A 12,129-nucleotide genomic window follows, 5' to 3' on the forward strand; every position below is an offset into this window, starting at 1 on the left:
AGACCATAGAAAAAAGCTTCAACCATTCTTTGAGGTTGCTTGGGGTTTTTTTAGCATATGGAAATAGAATTTGTCAACTGAGATGTATTAATTCCAGACACACAAACATTAGCTACACTTTCAGAAGGTCAGAGCTCTCAGTAGCACTTAAACACACTCAGTGAGTATTCTTGTTTAGTGTAGAGACATCTGAGCAAGTTCTAAACTAGTGACCTTGAATAACTGAGTGATCTGCCACAGTGCTCTCTTTGCCCTTTTCTGAGGGTGCCTTGGCTGTTTATATCAAGCTGACCTGGTCATATATATGCTTCATTGCAGTGCAGGAATAACCTTGTTTGATCTCGTAAAGCCATCCTCCAGACTTCAAACTAAAAGGCCTAGGGAATTGTATTCCGTTTTTCCTTCCTCCCGTACCTTCTACAGCTGGTCTCTTGAGCTACTAAAAATAAACATTCTCTCTTTGTTCCCACCCTGGAGAAAAGTTTTTTTACGTGGTAAGAGCCCACCCAGGAAGACAGAAACACTTTTCAAATAGTCACACCAATGCATAAGTATTTGTCATACATCACCCAAAGAAAGTATTTGAAACAGCTCACCATGCTTGTACTTCTAGGAAGAGATGCAGATTTTGTGGCTGGCATTCCTTTGCTTTGAGAAATCATAATTTCCACTGGCAAGCCAGGTCTTGTTCTGCATGAGATACCATTATCAAACGACCTGAGAGTGGGACTTGTATCCAGGGACAATGATTTCTCTAATTTGTGTGGTCGTGCTCCAGCCACGATGTTGTCACTTCTCAGAGTCTCTAAGTCTACTTCTTCATGGGTCTTCCCATCTAGAATGTTTTCTTTCCAGTTCTCAGGAGACTTTCTCTTAATATGAAAATCATCTAGGCTTTTCACACTGGATGGAAAGGTATTTTTCAGTTTAGCAGCTCGGTATGCCCTCAGGCTCATGGGATCAAGCACTCTGAAAGTAACTTCATTAATAAATTGAGAGAATTTGAGTTTAGCTTCTATCTTTTCTTCCACAACAGACAATGAACTTGATGATCCTTGACTCACCAAGCTCAAGTCAGATGCAGAGGAACTGCTTTTCTTGTGAGTCTTCTTCTGCCTCTGGAGCTTTTGGTTTGCATTTCCCACTTCTGATGGATACAGAGAAGAGTGTTCCAGTCCATGAGTTTTTTCACCCCCTTTCTGACAGTGCTTTGATCGAAGGGGTCGATAGCCTTCATCCTTATTTTTGCTTTTAACAAAGCTTTTAGCTTCTGACCTTGTGCTGCCCTGCAACTCAAAGCTGTCCTCACTGGAGCTGCAGCGTTTAGAGTAACTGTTCATTGTCAAATCTCCAGAGAGGTTCCTCTCTGCACCAGTTCCTACTTCTGGTGCACATGCAGCTGTGCATGCACTGCATGATCTTTCTTCATTCACCCTGCCACCCCCCTCTTGCTTGGCTGGACTTCCAGGCACAGCACCCTCTGGCTCAGCTGGGGAAATGGAGCCTTTCGACAGCGACTCCATTTACTTTAGTGTCTGTGTGCCAAATACTGCCACTGAAAGAGGGATTCCCATAAATCCTCTTCTAACCTGTTAGGCAACAGGCATGTCTTTGGAAGGCATAACAATGCACCCACTACTTTTTGCTCCATATGCACCCCAAATTATGCATATGTTTCATAATTAGATCAATAGAAAAATCTCATCATTTTAATTAACCGTACTAATGAACAGAATCTATACGACATGCAAATTTTCCAGGGTATTGAGTGTTCAGTAGATGAGCATGGGCTTTCATTGACCCAAAGCAACATATGATATATTCCTGTTTGTTGAACTGGAAACCAAACTACCAAGATCAATTCTCACTAAGTAAAGTCTGGGTTGGTTCTGTTTCAGGGCTTTTTAAAATCCAATAGTAGAGAAGGTCATGCTATATTGTCCTAATGCTACTAGTGTTTGCTGTTCTATTAAAAAAGTTAGTGACAAATCTGCTAGATCTGCTAGAAAAGCAAACAAAACATGATTCGCACTTTCTACCTGCTTGTTTTTTGCCATAACTTTAATTCTAAAATAATTTTTAAAGGTTAGGATCCAAAGCAAGGCACAATATTTCAACATTGTCAATGAGCTTGGAGTAGTAAAGATAAGTTCTTTCAGTACCTTGTATGTGAAGTTCTTCTCATTTTTCACTGTCTTTATAGGCAGGCAAATCTGAACTGTGAAGTGAAGAATTTCTATTTTTGGTTTCTATAAGCAGGAACCTAAGGACTAGTTTAAGTGAGATTTAAAACTATGGTCTGATTTTATAATTAGCGTGGATATTTGTAGTGTCCCAATGATGTGTTGCCATAGGAAATGATCAGAGAGATTACTGAATGATAAATTTGAAAGGGTGCTTTTTTGGATTTTTTGCATCTTCTTATTTTAGCATAAGGGTGAAAGCAATTTACCCCTTTTTGTGTGGTGGGATTCAGGCTTTGCTTACATCACTGTCAAATGCAGCAAGGGGAGAAAGAGAAGAGACTCACAAGCAGAAAATGGACTGACCTCCCTTAAACGCAAGAGCACATTTAAAATCATCATGCATAGCTGACAGGGCAACAGCAGCTTGAGCTGAAATGTAGTTCCATGTGGTTTTGAAGCAGACATTTAAGTCCCTCATTACAAGGCACTTTACTTACTGCCTAAAATTTATTGTCTCCACTTTGGTAATTCCAACACTCATCTAAATCATAGTTCATAAAAGCTGCTGAAGTGTTGCAAATCTCTCAAATTAACATAGTAAGTACATTAATTTTGCAAATAACAGGGGCACATGAAGATCCTTTTAACACATCAGAAATCAATTGCTTTTACTGGAATTACTTTTTGAAATGCTTCCATATTTCTATGGGACTGTGCCATTCCATTGCATGCTGCAGACATTATCCTGATCGCAGAGATAATATGGATTAAAATGCATAAATCTGGCTCACACTGTCTTGTTCTAGATGAATTTATGCCTCTCTCACTTGAATGTGAATGCTAACAGTTAAAAGGGCTGACAAATGCTTTCAATTGTCAACAAAAAGATTTTCATGACCTTTTCAGCACAGTCAGGGCACAATACAACACTACTCTCTTCTTGTAAAGCCAGGATCTAGGGATTTTTCAGCATGTCCAATACAGACTTGTACGAACTTAATGTAACTCTTGAAGCACGCAGGATGCTGGTACCAAGGGTCTATACTAATCCATCTTAGGTCTTTTGCCTTCCAGATCCATTAGACATTGGCAAAGTGTGTGATCTGCAGTTTTAATGGACTTTATTAATAATTCCTGTTTCAGAAAGAGTGCAAGACTCACCATTGAGCCAGGCCCTGTAATGACTTGTACCTATTTGGACAAGAGCTTTTTCATTCAAGAGAGATTGGGCTCCTTTGTACATGAATAAAGCTATGTTAACTACAAGCATAAATTCAGCTATCCATTGCCTATGTGCAAAATTTAAGGTATGAATTTAAAAAGTCTGTGGTACAGCCAATAAAAATGGATCATATAATTCTCTTTTATTGTCAGGAAAGAGCTCTTTTGTTCAGACAGATGTTATTTGCATAGCATTAAAATATATGTAGAGGTATAGATAAAGATAAATGGTTATAGGTAATTTAAGTAAGGTACATAACATGTGGGTGTCATACTACTCATACTGCTGCTTCTCTTTCTACAGGTGATTTCTGCTTAATAACTCTAGACATACAACACAGACATATCTGATTATTAAGAAAAAAATTATCCACAGCTGCAAAATGAAAAATAATTCTTGTTACTTAGATGATAGATATCTTTTCACATCAATCACTCTGAATCTTGGTCAGAACAGATGCTATCAAAGTTTGTAGTAACACTAACTATTCAGTGTTCTCTCTTAAATAAATTCACCAAAATATTCTCTAGAGACTAGCTGAATTGCAGAAATTATTTCCATTATGTGTACAAATAGAGAAGCTGGATATTAAAACAAAATATGCTTAAAAATCAGAATGTTTGATATCTTGAACTTTTTAGAAATTGATGTTAATGATTTATTTTCCATATGCTAAGTGACTTATTTTTTGAAGTGTTCAAGTTATTTTACCTCATATATTTAAATTGCTTTGAAGACATACAGGGAATTTCCTGTTCCAGTGCAAGCAGGTGTGTCTGTGAATGGCAATACTTTGCTGCAGTATTCTCGGCTGTACTCTTGAAATAAATACTTTCAGAGAGCTCAAATTCTTCTATTCTGTGTTACTACAATATGCCTCAGCTAGGTGGATGCTTGCCAGATTACTAAGTTCTTCTGAACCAGTCATATTAACATTAAAATCAACTTAAGAGAAAAGGCTATGCATTAATTTTGCTCTACTTTAGAAATGATGGGCACCATTGTTGCAATGTCTGTGCAAATCAAGTGAAAACTGTCTGACCTGGGTGACAGACCTCACTGTAAATAAGATTGTCCTTTATCATCAGCTATGCCATTATCTAGTTCGTTGATCTCTGCTCAACACCTGCACTTTGGTCTGCAGCTGCCATTAACTGGCCTTTAAATTAGGAAGGGACCGTAGTGTTTAAATTAGCAAAGGACTGTATTTTTCCATGTACTTCTGTGATACCCAGTCTTGCATAATGCGACCCTGATCAAGGGGACATCTCCAGATACCATCGAGACTTGCTCATAAGGGAAACATTTCTAGGGACTCCAGTGGACACAGTTTGTAATTTTGCATGTTGCAATGGCTAAGATGTTCTGTTTTACTGTTAATATAACAACATAACCACAGCAGCACTGATCCTTTCCTGACTGTTGAATCTGGAACATTTATAAAGGAATGATGCTTAAGATCATAGCTTAAATGGGACTTCCATAGTGACTTAGTTTTGCATTTGAAAAAATTGAAGCATTCAGGAATTTATCTAGTAAACTTGTTACTTAAGAAAAAAACATCAGGATTTTTCTAAATTTAGGCTTCTTTATATTCTGAGTGTCATTTTACAAAGACATTATTAGAAACCTACATATTTTGTATAAACATGGTGTAGCCGTGGAAAGGGGTTTTAACCCTTTAAGGGCGGCAGAAATAAGATGCACAGCTACATGGGCGTCTTTCACGACACGAAGAAAGAGACAAGTTTATTCAGAAACACACTTGGTTTTACAGCATGACTCACAATTCCAAGAGTAGAGAAAAGGTGATTGGTTCAGAGAGAAGACACCCCATTCCCAGGCCTGGTCACACACCACAACAGGTGTTTTATCTTTGTTATTAATTCCTTTTTATTTTGACTAAATTATCTCCGTTGGAGAAATTCTCCCTAGCCTTGAGCTGGACCAGCTTATTGGCTGGGAACAGAGCTGAAAAGCTCCAGCCTGGAATATTTTTCAGGCTGTAATTTTCTTACTTTCTCAATATGTGTTCCACAACATGGAGCATAACAGTTACCTGTAAATATGGCTTGATACAATGGAGTATTTCTACATTGACTGAAGATTTTAAACTAAAAACTGAATTTTGTGGGAATAAAAAAAAATTAATTTCATGCTCCCTTTAAAATAATATCTCCGTTTTTTAATCTTCAGGAGATGTTAACTTTTACTAATTGTATTAAAATACAATTAGCAAAAGTTAACATCTTGTATCTGCTGCAGGACGTTGTTATGACAACTAGAAGTTTTTTTGTGTAGAGCTCTGGAAGATATGATCATTTTTGGGTCAAATCAGACAATATTCAACAGTTTTAGTACTAAGTTTTTCTGTATCTAAAAGTATGCTTTTTGATCCATGAACAAGAATATCTTCAGCAGATTATCTACATTAAAACACCCAAATATGTATAAAGGATTTTTACATTTTGAGATTCATAAGGAACTTTTAAGTTATTATTATTATTTTAAAAAAGTAAATCTGATTTTTAAGGTTTATTTTATTTTCAAATAAGACTGGTTCCAGAGCTTTTTAGAGTCAGTGAGTAGACTCCAAGTTTTTGGATGAATAATAACACTGTTGTCTGTGCTGTCCTTGTTGAAGCAAAGAATGAATTTTCCATTATAACGGTGTGTATTTCCTGTGTTTGTGTTCCTAGTTCTCATGCAGTCTTTCGACTATTCAGAAATATTGCCTAAGCACCAGGGCCAAACTCACTATTTGTAGTGTTTGTTCTCACAACTCAGAATTTGTAGGAGTGGCATTCAGTTCAAAGTTCTCAGTTTTCTCTAAAGATGTGTACATCCCTCAGCAGATACTCCACTCCTAAAACAGCTACATCCCAACTCTCTCAGAGCCATTCTTGCTCAGATGTACTCTTCACTACTGCCTTTAATGAAAATTTTATCACATCTTATTCATCTTATCTTCACACTTAATGCAGTTAATTTTGAAGTGTTTTATGGACCTTTCAGTTTTGCACTTCAGTTTATCCCTTTAAATAATGCAGATGTTCCTCTCTGGGTTTCCTTCCAACAGACGGTTTCCTTTTCTCTTTTTATCTGTAATGGTTGCCAAATACAAATTTGCTTTTAATATAAGGTTGCCTACATCAATTTCATCAGCAAGACAGAGTTCCTTTAAATTCTTCTCAGCATTATTTTGTTTAGTTGCTCTCCAGAAATTTTGCCACATTTTCAAATTAATGGGAATAATATCTATGTCTAGGATGCTTGGTCTCACACAGCAAAAATTCAATTTCACTAAATATTACGTTCACTATTTCTGTTTCACTGTGGAACAAAAAATTTCTAATTGAGTGGAGATGTAGTCAGTGTTGTATGTATTGGTTTTATCTCACTAGATTCTGCTTGAAAGAGTTTCAGCCCTAAGGAGAATTTAAGCAGACATTTGCTCTAAGTCTGTAAGATCTAGCTGTCTGCAGGACCAGTAGAATGAAAATTCAGTTATTTTATTTTAATGCATGACTGCTAATGGGAACAAGTTAAAATGGGTTTTTCCTTTATCAGTTGGTAGATTTGTAATGTGTTACGACAAACAGAAAATTGGATCAGTACTGCCGCCATTAAATCAGTCTGGACATAAGAAATGGTGAGTTTTGTTGGCATGAAAAGGAGGTGGAAAGCTACTGTGGTGCCTTAAAGAACTGAGACTTATATTTCTGTGCAGGAATCTGCATGGTGGGCAGTGTCTGCATTCAGCCTTGAATCTAAACCGAAAGATATAATGGATCTAAATTGCTCTAAATTCTCATTAAACAACCTCTCCACCATGATGAGTAAAACATTTATGTGTTTTACAACTACAGGATGACTAAACTAAAGGCATCAAATTGCTGTGTCATCTTTCTTGTCAACATCCATAATTCATTTAATTTATAGCTGTGTACTAGACAGAGCTGTGATAGGCCAGTCAGAAGTGCTGAGCATTAGAGAAGAGATGTTTTTTTGGTATAAATCCTGCACCACCCTGAAAACAGAGCCACTGTTCTCTGGCAAATGCTACAGCTGCAGTAAAATTAGAGACAGACACCCAATTAAAATGCAAGCTATATTTATAGTTTTAAAAATAAATGAAAAATTAAAGAGAAAAATGCAAGCACAAAATGTTTTAATATACCAATTTGTTTTTCAATTCCAGAACAACATTCCATTGGACACAGGCCCTTACTGCCCTCAATATCATCCTGTCAGAGCACCTTCCATTGCTGCACAAGAAGCCAAATTAAACCAGTTGTAAGATGTTGTCTGTTGTGTTGTCTGCTCCCTAGCAGTATAACATGGCACTGGAGACACACATTACTGTGCATAACTTTAAAGTTTTTCAAAGATATATACAAGGCACTTGTGGCAACAGCTAATGACATTTGGCTGTCCTTAATTACCAGGAGGCTTTTTCTCTCCCATGAAGAGAAATTTTACTCTTGATGAGAAAAGCCAGAAAAATGAAACTGCAGATTGTATTTCTTTCCAAGTAGTTTAAGTGATCTTTTATTTATCCACAGTCCAGACAATGAACTGCTTGGAAGAGAGGAATACAAAATGATTGGAGGCTGAACTACGGTGTAAGGAATGGATTAGTGGTCTAGTTAGGCCAAGCTTCAGAGCATAAACTCTATAGTTTTTCCTTCATGTTGGAACTGCTTAGCACTAAAAAGCTTGTGATATCACCTGCCTGAGAAAATTTTGTCCCCATCCAAGAGAGACAGAGCTTCCTAGCTAACAGAAGTTAATAGCATTTGTGAATGCAGTTATACCAGAATACAGTTTTTTATCAGATTTGTGTTTAAGTGACCACCCGCGGCTGCGTACCTTGACTGTGAGTGAGTCCTCAAAATGCTCTCTATCCTCTGCCAACATCATCTTTTTCTTGCTCAGTTTCTGCTTGAGCCAGCTGCTCCATGAGCTCTTCTTCACACGCTGTACCGTTTTTGTAGCCGTGCTGTAGGATGGGCAGAGCTGTAGGTCATCTGCATTACACTGGCATTTGATTCTGTGCCTCCAGTTCACTTTGTAGTTGCTTGGTGAAAAGACGTAAAATAATTGATCCTTCTAAGAATACACAGATGAGGAGTCTTAGTTTCTTCCACTGCTCCTTGAAAATGTGTATTTTTAGGAAAGTGTCAAATCCTTTGAATCTAGTCTTTAAACATGTCCTTCTTTGAGGTAGACTGGCAGTGTCATGTGGCTTTCAAAATTAGGTATACCATTTTCCTCATTTTCCTCTCTCTTTTTCTCTTCTTTTTTAATAATAATAATAACAATAACAATAATAATTATTATCATCATCATCATTATTATTATCATCATAACCATCATTAAGAAGAGGGGGAAAAAGCGTTAAAAATTTTAAGACAGTAGAGAGGAAGAATGAGAGGAGGAATGGAATTAGTTTCTCATGCAAAATCAAGCTTAGGATAAAAATACACTGCCTTTTTCTTCAGAGGAATGAAAATATTTCCCACTCATTAATTACGTTATATTTTAAAAATAATTGTATTTTATATACCAGTTTATTTTACTTTAAACCATTCCTAAATTTATGATGGATGCCACAATCTGCAAGGCCTCACTATCTCTGAAGCCACAGAATGTCCCTTTCTGATGTGATACCACATTAGTGGTGAACTAAGGCTACCCAAAGTCCTTCCCATTGATATTTCAAGTAATACTGAAGAGATCTTTCAGTACAGCAGTGTTTTTCTTGTCATCTTTCTTTTATATCTGCAGGAATATGCAATTCTGCTAATTAAATGTAAAACAGAGAGGGGAGTTTAAGACTGGAAAGTAAGTCTTTGTTAAATGCATAAACCACAAAGGAATAAGATGTTGCTATGATATTCTCTCTCCTCTTTTATTTTTTTTTCCCTGTCCAATGAGGTTATCCTAATTAGTGAATTATGTGTTGGACCAAGTTCCAGAGCATAATACAAAAAATTCACAGTTCTTTGTAGTGAGTCAAACCCTGCCTGCCCCTCACACAGGGGCTTTGACTTCATACTGTACTAGGTTTGTGGGATTTCATTAGGATCATTCTTTTGCAGGATTAGGAAATCACAAAGTGTAAGGAAGGAATAAGACTTTTTACCTGGGGAATCCCCTCAATCATAAGTCACCATTTCCCTTTGAAGGCTTCCCAAATGCAGTTCTCTACCTCTTCCTCACCCTCCTAGTCTGTCTCAGAAATAGTTATCAAGGATTGCTTCCTCTAGTTGATAAGGTGTAATAGTTGTGGAAATGGTCTAAGCTTGTTAGTGCCATTTCTGCTCACTGATGTCTCCTTTAGTCTTGTGGGGATGGTACCATAAATATCACTATTTACTGGTCTTGTTAATACTATGCTGTGTTTTCCTGAGATTTTGGGAAGGGCTATGAAACGTCAGACTAAACCTCTCCATGATTGGCTTCTAATTTATTAAGCTCTTCAGAGCTGGCCCTTGGGAAGCTTAATGCTGCTTGTAAAAGGAAGGATATATTATTGTTCACCATACCTGGAACACAGTAATTTTGTTATCTCTGTTTCCATTCTTTATCTCTGCATATATATAATCTTCTATGTCTATTGAACATATATGCAAAAACCTTCTATACCTATTACACAGTAAATATGAAAATGGTTGTTCCAGTTCCTTGCTTCAATATGTCCTGAAAAAGTTTGTTTAAAAAAAAGCTTGCCTGTATATCAATGAGTGGGAAGGGCTAGAAGTACGTTTTAAAATTTGGTGTTCTGAGTAATTTGAAAATATATTGAGAGAAATAAATGGCAATTTCTTGACTGCCATTACCATGGGTTGTTGGGGGATGGATAAGTTGAGCAGGAGGGAAGAATTTATGTAGTTTTCTGCAGAAGTTAACTAAACACTATGAATTTTTTGCAGCGTAATTTTCCCTACATAAAAAGCTATGACAAATAATATTGCTTAGAAGTATAAGACATGCTTGTGCTAAATGTTTCCAGAATAATTGTTCTGGTGCTGTAATGCCTCAGATGCAGCTATAACATATTTCTGCTGAGGGCTGCAAACCTGCATGTTTGCAATCAGAGTTGCATGTCACAGGAATTGGTGATATGCAGGTATGACTAAATAAGAAAAAAAAAAGGTCAGTTTGTATTTAGATATGTGTGTGTTTACATACCAAATGTAAAAGTAGCCTTGTGCACTGCTTGTTCCTTACTCCTTTGTATTACGACAGTTGCAATTTAAACACGAAGCAAAATAGTGTTATTTCTTTTCCTTCCACGGCCATAGTCCCACCTCATTCATTATATTAAAGAGACATGTCCATCAGAGCTGTTTAAATACTCTTGCAGAAAGTATGCTACAGCATGTGCTGGTTTTTTGGCAAATGTTATGCATTTCTGTTGTTTCTCATACAAACAATTATTTCATCTATACTCTGTTGGGTTTATCAATGTTTGACTAATACTTTGTATAATTAGATAAAGTCATGCACTACATATATTTTCCTTCATCATTTAATACATACCTGAGCTAGGTGTAATGTGTATATATTAGCTTTATTAATATTAATGCCACTGCCTGAATTTTTCCTTTCTTGAAGATATAAATTATTTTTATAATTTCATACTTAATGGCCAGTAGCATATTCAGAATACATTTTTGATGAGATCAAATAGACATGTTCCATGATGTGGATTATGCAAACAAAAGATACATAACTCATTTTAAAAAACCCTATCATTGCAGTCAATTATAAATCATTTCATTAGCTTTCCAGCACTGCAGCTTTAGGAAGCTCCATCCATATAATTTGCTGCCTTGTACCTTAATGTATTAACTATGTCCTTTTAAAGACAGTAATGTCTGCCAAATAAAACAACAGAGCATGTTAATTCACGCTTAAAGCAGGCATCCAGTTGTCATATTGCAGCACCATTAATTCAACGCTGAAGACTTCTTTACTACCTGTTATGAATTTTAAATTTAAAAAAATAAAAACATGCAGTAAAGAGAAAGAAATACTTACTTGAGAAGGATTCTGCAAGCTCTGTTCTGCTAGTCCACAGACTGAAATGATGGAGCCAGAATTAGAAGTAGCTTATTAGGTGTATGCTGCTTCAACAGTTAGAGCTTTTCTTTTTTTTTTAACTGAAAGACGGAATCGTTTTCTTTTAATGAAGCCAGCACAGAATGATACGCTGCCCACGTTGCTATGAGAGACTAAACTTGCAGAGCAAAGTCTGGCAATTTCAAAATAACTTACGGGGGGTCATTCACTCTCAACCTGCCACTGCTTTTCTGTGTAGTCGCAAACTTTGGCAGCATCAAGCAAGATCATGGAATGTCACAAATGCAGGAAATTACCAGTTAGTCATGCACACTTGAGATTGAAAGTGATTGAGGCAGCATTGTTTGTGAATATAGGTATAACATCTCTCAAATTGGAACACCCACTGAATTTTCTTAAAAGGGAACAAGGCTCTGATTGCAGTGAATCTGCAGCACCTGCTACTCTCCTGGTGCTTGGGTGCTATGTCTAGAGCTCCAGCCCTAAGGAAAGAGTGTAGGAACTGCCCCAATGGATCACACAAATGTGAAAAAAGATGTATTTTGTTTTGCCTTTGATATTTTGGGAGAATGACTATTAACCATCACATTTTTTATGTGTGTACACACACCAATGCAATTATAAAGACAT

At 36.7% G+C, this 12,129-nt stretch overlaps 1 protein-coding gene across 12 annotated transcripts in view; it reads right to left on the reverse strand.

The window, feature by feature from the left end:
• The window catches only part of BEGAIN (brain enriched guanylate kinase associated), a 156,721-nt gene extending 144,900 nt beyond the window's left edge, over window positions 1-11,821 (reverse strand). For 2 of the 12 annotated variants that reach the window (XM_088166259.1, XM_088166258.1), the window contains exon 1: window positions 11,458-11,821. Coding sequence is in view for 9 of the 12 variants with exons in the window: in XM_014871961.2 (XP_014727447.1) it covers window positions 8,281-8,331 (51 nt within the window). In the remaining 3 variants the exon portion in view is untranslated. Of the gene's footprint in view, window positions 1-8,280; window positions 8,521-11,457 lie in introns of all 12 variants that reach the window. The other 10 variants (XM_014871961.2, XM_014871960.2, XM_014871959.2 and 7 more) reach the window with 10 other exon arrangements.
• Between the last annotated feature and the right edge of the window lie 308 nt (window positions 11,822-12,129).

Source organism: Sturnus vulgaris, chromosome 6, assembly GCF_052056855.1.
Source record: "Sturnus vulgaris isolate bStuVul1 chromosome 6, bStuVul1.hap1, whole genome shotgun sequence".
Lineage (NCBI taxonomy): Eukaryota > Metazoa > Chordata > Aves > Passeriformes > Sturnidae > Sturnus > Sturnus vulgaris.